Source organism: Oncorhynchus kisutch, linkage group LG24 (genome assembly GCF_002021735.2).
Source record: "Oncorhynchus kisutch isolate 150728-3 linkage group LG24, Okis_V2, whole genome shotgun sequence".
Classification (NCBI taxonomy): Eukaryota; Metazoa; Chordata; class Actinopteri; order Salmoniformes; family Salmonidae; genus Oncorhynchus; species Oncorhynchus kisutch.
Window position 1 is genome coordinate 15,628,534 of NC_034197.2, and position 18,931 is coordinate 15,647,464.

Genomic DNA, 18,931 nt, shown 5'->3' on the forward strand with positions numbered 1-18,931 from the left:
CTCTCTGCTGGCTCTCATCCCTCTCAGCTCCTCCCCTTCCATCCCTATGTTCTCCTTTATCAGGACACTGTGTATACATACAGTACTAGACTGTAAACATACTGATTCTGTTTACAGAAGTCTGTATCTCTACAGTTGTAGCTCTGCTTTAATCAATGGAAAGTTGCTCAAATGAGAATTTCCATTCACTTCCAGTGTTTATATAAGTTGTTCCCTGGTGTGGTGATAATCCCATTCTCCAACTGATAGTCTTATCATAGGAGTCATGAAGCCAGGGAGAGTGAAAACACCACACTGTCATTTCCTCATCCGCATGATGTGACAGATGGACTATTTAGGTCAGTGAGTGGGTGGAGGGATACGGACGCAGGGACAGAAGTGTTGCATCACTATGATCATCGTAAGAACATGTTGTTATGATTGTCATCACCAGGACCAAGCTGAAGACCTATCATGATGTGATCCCCATATCCTGTCTCACGGAGTTCCCTAATGTGGTGCAGATGGCCAAGGTGAGAGCATGGTTAGGAACAGTTTATCAAAACACATGTGCAAAAGTTGAAAAGTGTCATAATAGTATCATAATGACACTTGATGAAAGCGTCCGTGATTTCATGTGTCTTCTTTTTGACAGCTTGTCTGTGAAGAAGTGAATGTGGATCGCTTTTTTCCTGCCCTTTACCCAAAAGTAAGCCTTGTTTTTTGAAGTGTTCTACTTCTGAGATATTTAACAACAGAACCTTTTACATGGATAGTTAACGTCTGATGCTGACTATTCATTCAATCTGTGATCTGTCAACAGGCTTCAAGACTCATCGTCACTTTTGATGAACATGTCATTAGCAACAACTTCAAGTTTGGAGTCATCTACCAGAAGTTTGGACAGGTGAGCCTTGATACATCAAGACCAGTTAAAACTATTGGTAACACTAAATACAGAGCACATCAAATCATCATCAGGCCGAACTCAAGTACTGACCGAGTCCTGACGTGAATTCATTATAATGAGTACCCTCTCTTGCAATTCTCATAAGAAAATGAATATGCTTAAAGGGTGATTATGCAACATTTTGTGACTGTATCAACAGTGGACTAATTAAAAAAATCTGTTTTTCGTGGAGCTTCCCTTTAATGCTTATCCTCCTCCCCCATTACATTCACATAGTCTCTCAAATCCTAAGTCAACTGTATGTTTCTCTTCAGTATTCCTTCTCATTACAATCACAACACTATTGTTTACTGATAAGGTACTGGAGCCTCAATAGAGGTTCCTTGTATCTTTTCATTGGGCCTGGGGAGTGGAGCTCCACATCCTTGACCTTTAAACTCTAAAGCAGAGGACCACACTCAGCAGATATAGGCTCCATCTCACAGGGGCTCCAGGGGCCTCAATAACCATCTCCTCGGAACCCAGAGAGACATTAACATGCAGGAGAAACACTGGGGATTGAATACACATAGAAAAGCAACGGAGGGAGGGAGAGAGAGAGGGAGGGAGGGCAAACAAACATGCACAAAGGTCTGAGAGGTCCCTCTCAACCGCACTCATAGATGTGTGCACACACACAGAGCCACTCTAGTCACAGCACAAACAAACTCACTAGAGAGACAAAAGCACTTTCTCTCGTCCGTCAAAGTGAAGGGCCTCTCCTCATCTCTCACGGCGCTGTGTAGTTGACAGCCAGGAGTGATAAACTAACCCTCAGCGCATGATATTCTCATCCTCTATACGTTTATTGAAAGCTTGGTCTTCCTTCCTCCAGGCACCTTAGAGATCGAACCGTGTTAAATGAGAACGGTGTGACATTATGATTGACCATGCTCACTGTACTGTACCTTTGTAGTTAAGCCCAATGCTAATCAGGCGTTATGTTGATGGATGCTAAGGGTGCTTCCGTCAGGCGCCACTATAGATGTTCTAATGCAAGTGTTGTTGACAGTGTTTTGTCTTGATGTTTGTTGATGGATCCCGAAGTATAGATATATTTTTATCCAGCTTCCTATTTTCTGTGTATTCTGGGATCAGGGACAAAAGTGTTACTGTTATTCCCTCATTATTCTAGTTTTGTATTAGCCGTGATAATGATAGTATTCACAGTACAGCAAATAACGTACGTCTTCTCAAGTATGTCATCACGAGACCTTCATATATATGACATGACAATGCGTTATGTAATCCTCATAGTGCTTTGGTCAATGGCAGTGTTTTTCTTCAAATGTATGACTACCGGTAATTTCGACAAAATCCTTGTTTGCAGACATCAGAAGTAGAGTTGTTTGGAAACAGTGCCGAAAGTCCTGCCTTTGTTGAATTCCTAGAGTTTCTGGGGGAGAAGGTCGAGCTGCATGACTTTAAAGGGTAAGAACTTGTTAATATACTCATTCAATATCAAACGACCAGGATCTTGTATGGATATCCTGAACAGTGTATTGGAGAAAGAGGCAGGTTTCACTGAATGGTCCTATCTATCGGTCTAGGTTTCGTGGTGGGTTGGATGTGACCCACGGCCAGACAGGCTCTGAGTCCGTCTACCACAACTACCGCAACAAGGAGATCATGTTTCATGTGTCCACCAAGCTGCCTTATACCGAGGGGGACACACAACAGGTACTATACCAGCCTCCCCTGCTCTACCTCTCCTGCTCTATACATTTGATGCAGACTGTCATCATCACACTGAGTTTCTGTCGTGGATCACGTTTTACATGATGTCTTCGATCATCAGGGCAAGTGTCACAACTCAAACACAGACAGACACCTTATCAGGACTCATACACAAACAATGTCTTAAGCCTGTCTGTACAAACAAACACCGTAAGTTAACAGGAAGAACACATGCAATGTGTAATCAGAGCCCCCAGCTGCAGTGGGAGCAGCCGATTGAGAGTAAAGCCAATCAGAGCTTTTGTCCAAGTTGATATGGTGGAGCAGCAACCTTTCCCCAGGTGTTCGCTTGTCCTGACAGATAGACAGACAGACAGACGTGTTCTTGACCATTGCATGTGATCTGAATGCAGAGTTTTATAAACAAGTTGCTGTGTTGTGTTGCAGTTGCAGAGGAAGAGGCACATAGGGAACGACATTGTGGCCATAGTGTTCCAGGAGGAGAGTACACCCTTCGTACCAGATATGATCGCCTCCAACTTCCTCCATGCCTACGTAGTGGTGCAGGTGGAGAACGCCTGTACTGACAACGTACTGTACAAGGTGCTGTATCCGTCCATGATCTTCACTAATAAACACATCGACTGTCTCATGTCGCCCACCAAACTATCATACCACACACACATTATCACCATTCATGACACATGTGATTGTCACCTGTTAGGTGTCAGTGACAGCGCGAGATGACGTACCTTTCTTTGGACCTCCCCTGCCAGACCCGGCTGTCTTTAGAAAAGTGAGTTGGTCCAACTACAATCCCAACTCCGGTGGCCTTCGGTCAGCTTCAGTGTTTTCTCCCTCCTCCATCATCTTGTCTGTCATTCAGTCCATTTCCTCTTTTACCCCAGGGTCCAGAATTCCAAGAGTTCCTCTTCACTAAGCTCATCAATGCTGAGTATGCCTGCTGCAAAGCTGAGAAATTTGCCAAACTGGAGGCGAGTTATTCTCCTTCTGTCATGGTTTTCAATGTCAGACAGTTTTTTTTGGCAGACAGTGTTTTCAGTGTTTTTCTGCCAAGATATGACACCTACCATTACATATCATCTGTGAATGCTTTTCTGGGAATTTGTCACTTTAACTAGGTGTGTGTGTGTGCGTGTGCATGTGTGGTTATGTGTGTGTGATCAGGAGCGGACGCGGTCCGCCTTGCTGGAGACGCTGTATGAGGAGTTACACATCAACAGCCAGGCCATGATGGGTCTGGGAGGAGATGAGGATAAGCTGGAGAACGGGTCCGGAGGAGGGGGCTTCTTTGAGTCCTTTAAGGTAACCTGGCACAGCTGGGAAAAGGCTTGGGGCAGTAGGCGTAGGATACACTGACTAATGTGTTTTTACACATCGACACTTGTTCCTGAATATATCACTTGTGACAATAGTTATACACTTATAGATGCACATAATGCAGGCTCAAATCAGTTTGAATTGAATGTGAAACTAAAACAGAGAACCTTTCCTATCTTATAGTGACAGTTGTTTCACTATTTCTCTGCTGTTCCCTCTTGGTTGTACAGGTTGTTGTCTGTCTGGTGGTGTCCATAAATAATCCAGGACACTGGAGTAAAATGCTTGATCAATCTCCATTAGTCTGTCTGGGGAACCGCTCTGTCTCTGTGCTCTGCTGCTCTGTTCTGTGGGCTTACTGAATGAATGGCTCACCAGCTTCTCAATGTCAGGCTTCATCTGTTGTAGTGTGTTCTTTCTGCAGCATGTCCTGTGTTTGTGACAATGCTGGCTTTATCTCCTTCTCTGTTTCACCCTTCCAGATACATTCAATACTAGTTCTGACAATGGGCATACACTCGTGTATCTCTCTCTCTCAATCAGATGCTCTATCTCTGCTTCTCTGTCTCTACCTCAAGCCAGGTCTCTTCTACAGGGCTATTCTGGGTTCATTGGTTTTGGATGCTCTCCAACTGGTGTTTAGTGTGGACAAATAAGCAGGCAGATATCTCCCTCACTGCTCTACAGCCCCGCCTTCTCTTCCCACCCGCCCACCCACACTGACTCAGCCCCAGGCTTAGTGTTTCTCTTTGCAACTACCTTAGTGCTGGATGGGAACTTACTGGGTTATGGGTCTTGTAGTTCCAGTGTCTTTCTCCTCGCTATGTTTCTGTAGCTTGTAGTGGTGGGGTTTAGACTCTCACTCTGACTGAGGTGGTTAGTTAGGGTTAGAGTCAGTGTTAGACCCAGCTCAATGTGTCTCCTCATTGTCTCTCTCTCTCTCTCTCTCTGAAGTGGTTAGTTAGTTAGAGTCAGTGTTAGACCCAGCTCAACGTGTCTCCTCCTTGTCTCTCACTCTCTGAAGTGGTTAGTTAGTTAGAGTCAGTGTTAGACTCAGCTCAACGTGTCTCCTCCTTGTCTCTCTCTCTCTCTCTCTCTCTCTCTCTCTCTCTCTCTCTGAAGTGGTTAGTTAGTTAGTTAGAGTCAATGTTAGACCCAGCTCAACGTGTCTCCTCCTTGTCTCTCTCTCTCTGAAGTGGTTAGTTAGTTAGAGTCAGTGTTAGACCCAGCTCCACGTGTCTCCTCCTTGTCTCTCTCTCTCTCTCCTCTCTCTCTCTCTCTCTGAAGTGGTTAGTTAGTTAGAGTCAGTGTTAGATCCAGCTCAACGTGTCTCCTCCTTGTCTCTCTCTCTCTGAAGTGGTTGGTTAGTTAGTTAGAGTCAGTGTTAGATCCAGCTCAAACGTGTCTCCTCCTCATCTGTCTCTCTCTGAAGTGGTTAGTTAGTTAGTTAGAGTCAGTGTTAGACCCAGCTCAACGTGTCTCCTCTCTCTCTCTCTCTCATCTCACTCATACTCACGTCACTCACGTCACTCACTCACTCACTCTCTCTCTGAAGTGGTTAGTTAGAGTCAGTGTTAGACCCAGCTCAACGTGTCCTCCTCCTTCTCTCTCTCTCTCCCTCTCTCTCCTCCCTCATCTCTCTCTCTCTCTCGTCTCTCTCTCTCTCCTCTCTCTCTCTGCTCTCGTCATCCTCTCTCTCTCTCTCTCTCTCTCTCTCTCTCTCTCTCTCTCTCTCTCTCCTCTCTCTCTCTCTCTCATCTTCGTCCTCTCTCTCCTCTGTCTCCATCTCTCTCTCTCTCTCTCTCTCTCTCTCTCTCTCTCTCTCTCTCTCTCTTCTCTCTCTCTCTCTCTCTCTCTCTCTTCTCCTCTCTCTCTCTCTCTCTCTCTCTCTCTCTCTCTCTCTCTTCTCTCTCCTCTCTCTCTCTCTTCTCTCGATCTGCTCTCTCTCTCTCTCCTCTCTCCTCTGCTCACTTCGTCTCTCTCTCTCTCTGAAGTGTTTAGTTAGTTAGAGTTCAGTGTTAGACCCAGCTCAACGTGTCTCCTCCCTTGTCTCTCTCTCTCCTGCAAGTGGTTATGTTTAGTTAGAGTCAGTGTTAGACCCAGCTCAACGTGTCTCCTCCTCATCTGTCTCTGTAGCGGGTGATCGCAGCAGAAGCCAGTCTATGGATGCCATGGGTCTCAATTTCAAGAAGCCACTCACAGTCTCCACTAGTCTCAGCGTCAACTTTACCCACAACCCACCTGAGAGTCCCAAATTCCCAGGGATAGTAAGTACACTAAAGTAACAGTCCCACTGACAGCTCTGGTCTTGAGTGAGATGAGCGGCGCTCTCTCTCCCTTCCCTGAGAAACCCTTGATAGAGCCCATTCCTTGCCTCTTCACACGCCTGCCTAACTCACTAACCTCTCACACAATAGAAATAGATACGTCTTCACTCACACAACCTCTATAAGCTAGAGTTACCAGACACTCACAACTGAGCCTTGCGTTGACATTTGTAGTCCGGTGAGTTACCTTGGATCAAAGGTGCTTTTAACATTGAATGCATTCTAAAATTGTTTTCATTTAAAAAAATCTCCTGCCTCTGCATTGCATCTGAAACGCTCCCTGCACTGTGTGCTCTGTGTACATGCCAGCTCCAGCTTCTGCTTGATGCTCTGTGATGTTTATATCGAGAACACGCCTGCTTGTGATAAGAGTTCAAGGGGAGTATGTAGTGTGTACGTGATGTTTTAGTGCGTACATGGTGAGTATTTCTGAGGCATTTGTCAGACAGATTGAATGATATGTCTGACACGACAGTGGCATTGTCAAAGGGGGGGTTTCTGGTTTATGATTGTTTCAATAATGTATGTGAAATTCTGTATATTTGGGGTGTAGTATATGACTGACACTGACTTTGTTAATGAAGTGTAGGATATTATTTTATTCATTATAACACCCCTATAACAAATCTAAGAGGAAGCTAATTTGTTCACTCACAAGATCATTGTCTACTGTATATAGCCTCTTGAAGCCACACAAATGTTAGTCCAAGATTTCACATCAAAAGGACAGGCTCAATGATACCCAATATGACTTATTGATCATTCAAAGCGTAACACAAACAACAAGTGCTTTTCAAACATGTATGTGACAGCACTGGAGGCTTTCTTCATGTTCCTGTCTGCTGTACTCTCTGACCCTGTAACCTATGTACTGTTGTGTTCTTCTATCCTCTTCTTCCTTTCTGTTCTTCTCTTCGTTTCACTGCCTGTGTCGCACCCACGGTGCCCAGAGTCTCTTTCTCTGCTTTATTACTGCGCTTTGATTTTTAACCTCCAGCTGGAACATGTGCTTTAATGTATTTGGTTTTATTAACATAACTTGCTGCATGAAGGTATCATGTGTTTATTTATCTCCCCTTTCTTTCTTCTCTCTCTCTCTCTCTCTCTCTCTCTCTCTCTCTCTACTCTCTCTGCTCTCTCTCTCTCTCTCTACCTCTCTCTCTTCTCTCTCTCTGTCTCTCTCTCTCTCTCTCTCTCGCTGTCTCTCTCTCTGATCTCTCTCTCTCTCTCTCTCTCTCTCTTTCTGTTCTCTCTCTCTCTCTCTTCTCTCTCTCTCTCTCTCTCTCGGTCTCTCTCTCGTGTCTCTCCTTCTCTCCTCTCTCTCTCGCTCTCTCTCTGTCTCTCTCTCTCCTCTCTCTCTCTCCTACGCTCTCTCTTTCTCTCTCTCTCTCTCCGCTCTCTCTCCCGCTCTCTCTCTTGCTCTCTCTTTCTCCCGCTCTCTCTCCCGCTCTCTCTCCGTCTCTCTCTCTCTCCCGCTCTCTCTTTCACTCTCTCTCTTCTCCCGCTCTCTCTCCCGCTCTCTCTCCGCTCTCTCTTTCTCCCGCTCTTTCTCCCGCTCTCTCTCCCGCTCTCTCTCCCGCTCTCTCTTTCTCTCTCCCTCTCTCTCTCTCTCCCTCTCTCTCTCTCTCTCTCTCTCTCTCTCTCTCTCTCTCTGACTCAGTCATTGCTTGTCCCAGGGAAAAGTCCCAGTAAATATGGCCGTCGAGGCAGTGCCATAGGGATAGGAACAGTAGAAGAGGTTCATATCTAATTATATCTACTTCCTCCTTACTACTCTTCCCCTCTGTCTCTTTTTTCTCGACTTGACTCCACCGCATCGTGACCAAACACTTTTCCTGTGGTTGATCAGTGAACCATAACATTAGGATTCCAGGGCAAACACTCCATCAATGCAAAAGGACGACTCCTCGTCTAATGAAATGTATGACGTTCTTAGCGGGAGATTGCATCTATAAAGTATTGTCCACATACAGTATTTTTAAGCTATAGTTTTACCGAAACAAGTGAAGTTTCTGGTCTCTTTCAACTGTTTGAACTCCATCACACACTTTACATTAGTCTTTGATCCACGTAACATCAGATGAAGACACGACGCTAGCACAAATAAGGTTTTGTATCACTCCATAAAAGACAAGTGGTCAGTTTGATGCTGTAGCACCTCCCCTTGGCCCTCACCTCACTGGTCTGTGTTGTCTTGCATATTTCCTTGTTTTGACGTTACATTGTATTGTGTGTTCCCCCTCTGTACTCTCCACACGTATCGCTCAACATGTAATTCTGGTTTAGCTAATTCTCCATTTGTTTAAAGCTATGAATATTTATGGTTTAGAGAACCCCCCCCCCCCCCCCCCCCCAAAATAAAAAAGAACTGAAATGATCCTCAAGCTCTTTGAAGCTCACATTAGATAAAAGCTATTTTTCAAGTCCTTATTTTGAAAGCTTACAAAGGGAGATTGAGTGAACAAAGCGTTCAGTCAGAAAGCACATTTTAGTGGTAAGCCCTGGAGTGCTAGAATCCATCTTTCATCTCATGCTCTGCTCTGCTCTCACTAGTCTAGTTGAGTCACACTGGGGCTTGACGCTAAACCTAATATTCTAACGTCTTATCTGTGTTAGCTTCAACTCCAAGTACCATTACTCTGTAGTCTGATAATAATCATGAACTCTCTTGTATTCTTCCTGTGTAGATGGCCTATACTCTCACTATTTAGTTCAACGATGATCCTGTACCTTAAAAGCTACGGCATTTTGAAAATACAAGTGATGATATATATAATAGCACCTAACATAATAGCATTAACAGAAAAAGGAACAGCTCATAATGGTGCAATAAGCTTAGCCGTTAACAGTAGACACAGATGCCATGTTGGGCTATTGATAGGCTGTTATTGTGATAGAAGGGATGTCATGGTTCTTACTGGTTTTTCTTACCCCTGCCCTATCAGTCTCTGATCATCCCTGGGAAGAGTCCAACCAGGAAGAAGTCTGGTCCCTTCAGCTCCAGGCGCAGCAGTGCCATCGGCATCGAGAACATCCAGGAAGTCCACGAGAAAATGTCAGTGTGAACTCAGAACTCAGAGACGTGACTATTGTAAACATGATGTTGATATGTTAGTGACTATGCCTCTATGTTTCTCCCTGATACCACGCCCCTGTATTTGTGTCCAATGCCCTGTCGCTTTGTTGGTATGTACCCTCCTGCCCTTCTTATTCAGCATTGTTCCCTCCCCCCTCAGCAGCAGGGAGTGTTTACCTGGCACACAGAAGACACCTGACAGTGGCCACGCGACTCAGGACCCCAAGTCTGAGAACTCCTCCAATCAGAGCTCACCAGAGGTGCTCACCACAAAGAACATGTGAGTAGATGCAATCACAGATATAGGCCAATATGATCATTCACATTAAAATGTCATCGTCATATCAACATAAAAGTTCAACATCACCAGGACAATGTGATTTAGGTACCCCAAAGAAACCTCAAATATGTACATCATTTTTTAAACTCAGTTTTTTCAGTTTTACACACATAATAAGACAACACAATAAACAATATAAATCATTTGAAAACCAGAAAAATAAGAAATAATTACGCTACCGGTCAAAAGTTTTAGAACACCTACTCATTCAAGGGTTTTCTTTATTTTTATTTGCTACATTGTAGAATAATAGTGAAGACATTAAAACTATGGAATAACACATATGGAGTCATGTAATAACCAAAAAAGTGTTAAACAAATGCAAATATATTTTAGATTTGAGATTCTTCAAATAGCCACCCTTTGCCTTCATGAGAGCTTTGCACACTCTTGGCATTCTCTAAACCGGCTTGCTTTTCCGAATGCTTTTCCAATAGTCTTGAAGGAGTTCCCACACATGCTGAGCACTTATTGGCTGTTTTTCCTTCACTCTGCGGTCCAACTCATCCCAAACCATCTCAATTTTGTTGAAGTTTGGGGGATTGTGGAGGCCAGGTCATCTGATGCAGCACTCCATCACTCTCCTTATTGGTAAAATAGCCCTTCCACAGCCTGGAGGTGTGTTGGGTCATTGTCCTGTTGAAAAACAAATGATACTCCCACTAAGCCCAAACCAGATGGGATGGCGTATCGCTGCAGAATACTGTGGTAGCCATGCTGGTTAAACCACAGACATTGTCACCAGCAAAGCACCCCCACACCATAACACCACCTCCTCCATGCTTTACGGTGGGAAATACACATGCAGAGATCATCTGTTCACCCACCCCGTCACACAAAGACACGGCGGTTGGAACCAAACATCTGCAATTTGGACTCCAGACCAAAGGACAGATTTCCAGCAGCGTATTAGGGGTGGAGTAATGCAACCACTCACACTCACAGACAGTAATGGCCATAGACTGACCATCCACTGGACCAAAATTAAAGTTTCCAAGTTTTTTTTATTTTTTATACAAGGTAAGTGTAAACATATTAAAAAACAGGGAAATACAAGCTCACATTTTAGGCTCTGACAGGGCAAGAGGAATAAGGCATGCATAAGTCACGTTCAATAAGAATCAATAGGCACATCACCAACCTCAATGTCCTCCCCCCAAAAAACACAAAGAAATGCTCCTCCAACCAGTAAGTCACAGGGGGGTCAAATACAGACTTGTTTTTGTTTTAATAAGAATGCCATCTGAGGGTGGACTGTTCAAAGTAAGACCGGAATGAAGCCCAAGCATCATTAAACAGTTTGGAGTTTCCACGTGTATTGAATTGAAAAATAAATAAATTCAGAGAGCACAACACATCTCCCACCCAATATTAATAAGATGGGGGAGCTGCCATCTTCCAGTTCTGTAGTATTAGCCGTCTAGCTAAAAGAGTTGTAAGAGCAACACTGACTGAATTCTTGACAGGGGGGTACCTATAGGCAGTACTTCAAAAAGGGCTGTAAGGGGAGACGGCTCTATTACGGTGCCATATATATCAGAGAAAAATTTAAAGTTATTGTTCAGCTTCTGGTAGAGACCTTGTCAAATCCAGATTGGAGTAGCTGGTGTTCTTTATATAGGTCATAGGAAGGATCTGTAGCATACATCCAATGTAGCCTTGGCTTCGCTCACATCTCGAAGCCGCTGAGAGTGAGCTTTGTTTTTCTTGGCTGTAAAATAAATCATTTGGCCACGTAGGTATGCTTTGAGGGACTCCCATATAGAAGAGCAGGACATACCTGGGGTTTTCAGCAGAAATCAAATGGACAAACTCCTTATCTGAGAGTAAAATGGAGTTACGACACCATCGATAACACATAGGAGTTTACTGCGGTAACTCTAGCTCAAGCAGTAATGGTGAATGGGCAGAAATAACAATACTCTCATAAGTACACCTCAGAAATGTAGGCAGAAGTGTTTTGTCCAAAAATAAGTAATCAGTGCAGAAGTATGTTTGATGAACATGAGAAAAAAATAATTCTGTCTATCTGTAGGGTGTAGGAAACGCTAGGCCTCACACACAGCATATTTCTGCAGAAAAGATTGAACAAGTAGGGCACATTTAGATGGGCATGTAGTTCTTCATGAGAACTTGTCAAGAACTGGGGATATTGTACAGTTGAAATCCCCCCCCCCCCCCCCCTAAAATCAACGCATGGGAATCTAAATTGGGTATAGCAGATAAAAAGGTAGAAAATAAACTTGTATCATCACCATTGGGGCATAAACACTAGCCAAAACCAGAAGGGTTGAAAACTGTTTAGCAGTTACTATGACGTATCGTCCCTTAGGATCAGGAATAACCTCAGAAGCTACAAAGGGAGTACATTTATCATCCAAAATGTCAGTACCTCTTGATTTACTATGAAAGTTAGAGTGGAACACTTGACCAACCCAGTCCATGTGAATCCTACATTGCTCACCAGTCTCTTGTAGAAATGCAAAATGTGCCTTCAAACCCTTTAAATGTGTCAGCTCCCTCTTACGTTTCACAGGGTTGTTAGCCCCTTTGATGTTCCACGAAATGTACTTGATGGTATTATTTTGCCCACCCTGAGCATTTCCGTTATACAACCCTGCCATTAGAGCGTAGAGTGGAAAAGCAATGAATACCCAAAAGCCCCAGGATAACTTGTCTCAGAGTAATAATGTACAGTGTAAGATACTTGTAAAAATGACTGAAAAAGAAACTAAAAAGAAGACAGCATTAGAACTAAACAATTCAACCCCCCCCCCCCCCCCCCCCATCCGTCCATAAACTAACTCAACTGTCAATGAGACCGCATGGAAACAAAGGAATTACATAAACCCAAGCACACTGGACCAAAATATTAAATCACATCAAATAAACCTGAGTGGGTTCGTCAACTCCCAAACTATACAGGAATAGTCCAGGTATAACTAAACATAAGAATACCACAGGTGGGCTACTTACTTACTATCAACAGTTAGCGAACAACAGTTTCTGATCTATGAGCATATTCAAGACTTCTTGATGTGACGTTGAATGTGAGCCATAGCCTCCTGTGGAGAATCGAAAGGTGTAGTTTTTACCATCATGAGAAAGCCATAGACGGGCCGGGAATCGCAGTCTGTACTTCACACCTGGATGGTCCCGTAGTAGTTGTTTGGCCTAAAAGTTGTGCGCTGCCTGGACACAGTGGGGGAGTAGTCCTGGTAGATAGAGAAGCTCAGAGTGGTATTGCGGGCTCGTCAGAGAATCTCCATCTTCTCATGGAAAGAATGATGTCACAGGGCCTCTCACCATCCCGGGGCTTTGGCCGCAGTGACCAGTGGGCACGATCAATCAGGGGCTTCTCATCCATGGTGAGAACCTCTTTCAGCAGCCCGGAGACGAAATCCGTGGCGCGAGGCATTTCCGCTGACTCTGGGACTGATACCAGTCTCCGGGTTACTGCCAGGAGAAAATCCTTCTAAGCTCACACAGCTCTCCTGTACCTTTTTCAGATCCGCAGTCAGGCGTTTCACGTCAGCCTCCAGGTTGGTAGTCAGGTCAGAGACACTGGTAGTGGAGGTCTCCAGTGCTGCAATCGTCATAGTGTGCAACTCTGTTGTTGTTTTGAGTGATGTGATAGCTAACACCGTCTCGTTTCGCAGGATAGTTAAATATGCTTTTAAAGTATCAGAAACCTCTTGTATTCGAACCTCAATCGTAGCAGCTACCTCTGTTTTCATTTCAACTAACTCCGAGTGCAACGTTAGTAGCTTGATGGCCTCGAGAATGTTAATTTCAGCTCCACCAGACAAAGCCGCACCCTCAGGTAAAGTGCTAGTCTCCGGGTCTTGGGTATTATGGAAAGGGTTCACCAAACTAATATTTGAAAATAAATACGGTTTTGCTGCAAAATTCACAAACTTTAAGAATACTGCGGGATCAAACAGAAAACATGTCTGTCGTACATTGTGCCAATCAAATATGTACATCTTCTCTAGACAGTGTATGTGTAACTCATTGTGTAGTCCTATTGGTGTATCAATAACCCAGTCATGGTCCTGTCATAGTGTTGCAGGCTGACTCAGGGTGTAGGTTTGCTCTTTGTAACAACAGGGCCCAGTCTATCCCTGAGGGTCACGACCTTTCCCGCTCCTCCTCCAATGCCAGCAGCTTCGCCAGTGTGGTGGAGGAGAATGAGACAGAGGCCATGGAGGACTACGACACTGGCATGGTGAGTGTGCCTGTGTGTGTGTGTGTGTATGCCAATGTTTGTATGTGTTTTGCCATGCATCTAACTGCCAGCATGTATGTGTTCCCCAGGAGAGCCTGTCTTCAGCGGGGACGCCCCACAAGCGGGACTCGTTAACCTACAGCACATGGCTGGAGGACAGTATGAGCAGCACAAGCACCACCAGCCGAGGCTGCTCGCCAGGTGAGAGGAGAGAGAGGGCCCTGGGGACTAGGGGGCAAGGTGGAGATTGAGGATATACATAAAAGAGGGCATAAGGTACATATGAGGATAGTCAATTACAGTTGCTTGCCAGGACGTGTTTATAAAAGAGAAGGTCTTCCTAATAGATCCAAACAAATGACCTACCTGGTTAAATTAAGGTCAACATTCGGCAGTTTGATGATGTAGGAATATCTGATTTATAGCCGTGTTGTATCAGAGAAGGCTATATGTCTCACATAGGGCAGCCTGATCCTGGAGTTTCACTATTCAGGTCGTGTGTTTTATTACCCAGGTCCTGGTAAACCTGATGGGGGTAAAGGGTCAGATATCCGTATCAAACTGGACCGGCCACAGGATCACCAGTCCTCATCGGTAAGAAATCCTCCATCCCGAGTCGGGGCCTGACACTTTAAATGGATGTGTGCTCTCAGCCTTTGCATGAATGATTCTTCTGTTATGTGCTGTATGCATTGGTATTGTAACTTCTGATGTCGTTGTACTTCTGAAGCAGTTGTACTGTAGTTGATCTGCTGTTCTATCAGTGCTGTGTGCTGTGGCTACCGCTGTTGTTGTGTAACTCTTCCTTGCCCTCTTTATGCATCTCTGTCTGTGTGCCCTTCCTGTCCAGAACTGTTAGCCTCTCCCACCTGATTGTTTCCTGGATGTCCATCTGCAGGTTAGCACTTTCTTCATACTGTCTTGAGTCTCTCTCTCTCCAATAAGTACCCATAAGTGCACATAGAACAAGTTTGTCGATGATATTTGAAAGGTTACTCCAAAGAAGGAACAAGGCCTGCATTGCTTATTCTCATAAAACATTGTATGATGTTTTCACATGTATTTCTATATTTTGCTGTCAGCCTTTAGTAAGAGTCTGATGTCTCCTGTCCCTAAAGCATTCCCATAAGACACAATCCTTCTGGGAGATGAGAGGAGCGCAGGCTTTCGCCGCAACCAATGACGACGATGAGGAGGTGGACCCTGGCCAGCCTGCTGGTCAGTGAGGCCAGACCACCCCCTTCCCAGAAGCCCCGGCGGTGGCGTGGGCGGCGGCTGGCATGCCAGGGGAGGAAGTCCTTTTCCTCGGTGTTGGTTATTTCTGCTCCCTCCCTCACCTGTCTGTCTGTACACACATCTTCTGCCTGGCTTTGTGTTTCACAAGCACTCTTTTTGTTACCCATTAAGTAAATAGGTTTATTTGTCCCAGTGAACAAATGGTACCTGTGGTTCAGTTTTAATGAGGCCTACTGTATATAGCCATGCAGATCACACAGTGTGGCCACAGTGCCATTGAATTCTGCCAGAGACTTTGTTAGGGGCATGTTGGTGTTGTCATATGGATTGTACATTATAGTGACAATTTGATTGAACCCATTCAATCTCAAATACCAAATATCCAACAACAAAGATGTGTGCATTTGAATTAAATGTCCATTATTGGTTATGTCGAATACAGTTTAATGTGTAAGTGATTTTTCAGGTTAAGTGATTGTAATGTGTCTATTAGCCATAGCTGTAACTTACTGTATAGAACTGTACAGCCAAAAACAGTTGCTCTGACAGAGTGAATATTTTCTTCTCAATATACAATAACTGGGATATTGTCATCACAATAGACAATGCACTTCAAGCCTCACCTGCTCATACTGCAAATGAAAATGAAGATGGACATCTAACAAGAAATAATGGAAATGTAGCCGTGAACCTTTAAAATACAGTTTTTCTATAGCTTCATTACTAATTTATACCCTTATCAACATGGTCAGAAGCAGACCGTAATTGGACAGTGCATGGTTTCAGAGGATATGTTATATGATCACACTGTTTTTGCACACAAGATGCTCATTGCTAACTGCTACCAATTTATTATTATTGGGAACCACCTCGTTTTGTGTAATTGTAACCTAAAACAGGCAACTTTAGATTCGCACTTTCTGTCCACAGAAATAGTTGTCTATTTTGTTGTGTATCAAGCAGGTTACTGAGGTCAGGTATGTAGAGATGTGTTGATGACTACAGGGGTAATTCATAACTGAATTGAATAACGTACTGTAGTAGTCCATCCAATCAGCTAGTTTGCCGGTCTAATCTACATTACAAATCCTGCAGCCGAAGTGTTGCCATCGGTAACCGCGGAAAAATATGTTTGTATTTATTTATTTATTTGGGGATGGGGGATTACTGTATTATACAGTATATTTGCTGTTGATATATTTCTAGTATATTATGGGAGAGATGTACAGAGATGAATACTACAGTTTGTGCATGTTATACAGTATAATCCTACCCTCCACGCCAAATCTAATGTAACCTGGCAGTGACATTTATTTTTGTGAAAATCATGATGGGGGTTCTACAGTTCTACATTCTACATTTACATAAAACTCTGTTTCTTCTGTTGAGCACTGCCAAATGAACACAGTGTGTGGCATGTACAATTTGAAAAGTATGTTTTAAAATAAACTAAAACTATATCCCACACTGTCTGCTCAATAAAAGGGAACAACTCATTGTCATGACAGAGCTGACAAATGTGTGAGGAAAGGTATCTAAGCTAAAGAGTTTGAATGTAGAACAGATATTGAACAGATACTGTATATATCGAACTAAAATTGCCCTGATAGCTTTTATATTCAACTGCCTTTTGGATATGATTTTATTCTTAGATCTTTAGTTTGTGAATAATGTTACTGTACACATTCACCTCTTGCCCTAGATCCCTGTTTAAAGATGACTTAAAGAAAGATGCCATTCCTCCTTTTGGTATTTTGGTTTATCCTGGCAACAACACGGTTCCACACGCCATCATAACCTTTGTGACAGTTAAACAATGAAAAGTGTGTTGCCTACTGTTTACCTCTTTAGCATTTTCCTGAACTGAATGAAACCGTTGAAGGAATGTCCTATAAATAAGTTATTTGATGTGGCTAACCACCACCAGTCTCTAAAAGTAGAGCGCTGTAAACGTTGAGGCTTCTCTCCTCATCTCCTCTTACATAACTGTGCCACATGTACCAGATCAGCATAAAATATGATTGAGTCAGTAACTCATCATCATCAAGGGGGGAAGAAATGGTATCAATGCGTGAAAAGGACTGAGACGGATGCAGTTTTTTACAAATATAAATTATATGCTGGTACTACTCTCAACTTCTAACCTTACCTATGTCTTTATGTTAGACTATTCTCTTCGGGTCTTCACATTAGTCCTGTGTAGACAGAAAAACCTACATTTCCAATAACTCAACAGAGTGATGGTGCCCTCTAGTGGTGTTACTTATATTGTTTTTTAAATTGTTTTATGTGAGCTGCTGTGCTTTATGGGATAGTCACATTAGTGATGGGGATCTAGTAAAGCACAATGCCGCACTGTCACATCAAGTTACTGGAATTGAAATTATAAATAATTTAGAAAATGTATGAACACTGCTTCAGTGTGATCTATTCAACAGATTGTATTGGTGTTCTGTTTTATTAGTGCATTCCTGTAAGAAATGAACTTGTAAATATGTTTTCCTTCATTTGTAAATATAGCCAAAATATGAAATAAAGAGCCTGGATTCATTCAGATGTCTTACTGAGTTTTCTGCAGAGGATTTTATTAGGTTTAACTCACTACTCTATCCTAAAGTTGTCTGTTTATAAAGGTTTTATGGTCATGGCTAGAATGGATCCAGCTTTGGTCAAATGAAAATGTTACGTTCATTTGACAAAAGCTGGATCCCTTCTAGCCATGACCTGGTTTTCCGTTCCATTTCTTTGTTTATTTCTTTAATGAATTAATTAACCTTTATTTAACTAGGCAAGTCAGTTAAGAACAAATTATTATTTACAATGACGGCCTACCAAAAGGCAAAAGACTTCCTGGGATGAAAATACATAAATAACATGTATAGGACAAAACACACATCACGACAAGAGAGGCAACACAACACAACTTAAAGAGAGACCTAAGACAACAACATAGCAAGGCAGCAACACATGGCAACACAGCACGGTAGCAACACAACATGACAACAACATGGTAGCAACACAACATGGTAGCAGCACAAAACATGGTACAAACTTTATTGGGCACAGACAACAGCACAAAGGGCAATAAGGTAGAGACAACAACACCACACAGGGCAGCCACAACTGTCAGTAAGAGTGTACATGATTGAGTCTTTGAATGAGGAGATTGAGATAAAACTGTCCAGTATGAGCGTTTTCTGCAGCTCGTTCCAGTCGCTAGCTGCAGCGAACTGAAAAGAGGAGCGATCCAGGGATGCGTGTGCTTTGGGGACCTTTAACAGAATGTGACTGGCAGAATGGGTGTTGTATGTGGAGGATGAGGGCTGCAGTAGATATCTCAGATATTGGGGAGTAAGGCCTAAGAGGGTTTTATAAATAAGCATCAACCAGTGGGTCTTGACACCGGTATACAGAGATTACAAGTTTACAGAGGAGTATAGAGTGCAGTGATGTGTCCTATAAGGAGCATTGGTGGCAAATCTGATGACCGAATGGTAAAGAACATTTAGCCGCTCGAGAGCACCCTTACCTGCTGATTTCAGGGTTAGTTTGGCAGCTGGGGTGAAAGAGGAGCGATTACGATAGAGGAAACCAAGTCTAGATTTAACATTAGCCTGCAGCTTTGATATGTGCTGAGAGAAGGACAGTGTACCGTCTAGCCATACTCCCAAGTACTTGTATGAGGTGACTATGTCAAGCTCTAAACCCTCAGAGGTAGTAATCACACAGGTGGGGAGAGGGGCATTCTTCTTACCAAACCAGATGACCTTTGTTTTGG

General features: G+C 43.5%; 1 protein-coding gene across 22 annotated transcripts in view; it reads left to right on the forward strand.

Moving 5' to 3' along the window:
- Positions 1-17,713, forward strand: part of LOC109869428 (rap1 GTPase-activating protein 1-like) — a 108,959-nt gene extending 91,246 nt beyond the window's left edge. For 7 of the 22 annotated variants that reach the window (XM_031803913.1, XM_031803899.1, XM_031803902.1 and 4 more), the window contains 17 exons: positions 434-512; positions 635-688; positions 803-886; positions 2,259-2,359; positions 2,479-2,608; positions 3,053-3,208; positions 3,330-3,401; positions 3,514-3,600; positions 3,794-3,931; positions 7,934-8,011; positions 9,219-9,328; positions 9,510-9,629; positions 13,779-13,917; positions 14,007-14,118; positions 14,432-14,511; positions 14,768-14,815; positions 15,036-17,713. In XM_031803913.1, the coding sequence (XP_031659773.1) occupies positions 434-512; positions 635-688; positions 803-886; positions 2,259-2,359; positions 2,479-2,608; positions 3,053-3,208; positions 3,330-3,401; positions 3,514-3,600; positions 3,794-3,931; positions 7,934-8,011; positions 9,219-9,328; positions 9,510-9,629; positions 13,779-13,917; positions 14,007-14,118; positions 14,432-14,511; positions 14,768-14,776 (1,549 nt within the window). In that variant the 3' untranslated portion in view covers positions 14,777-14,815; positions 15,036-17,713. Of the gene's footprint in view, positions 1-433; positions 513-634; positions 689-802; positions 887-2,258; positions 2,360-2,478; positions 2,609-3,052; positions 3,209-3,329; positions 3,402-3,513; positions 3,601-3,793; positions 3,932-6,082; positions 6,214-7,933; positions 8,012-9,218; positions 9,329-9,509; positions 9,630-13,778; positions 13,918-14,006; positions 14,119-14,431; positions 14,512-14,767; positions 14,816-15,035 lie in introns of all 22 variants that reach the window. The other 15 variants (XM_031803911.1, XM_031803905.1, XM_031803912.1 and 12 more) reach the window with 10 other exon arrangements.
- Positions 17,714-18,931: the final 1,218 nt, after the last annotated feature.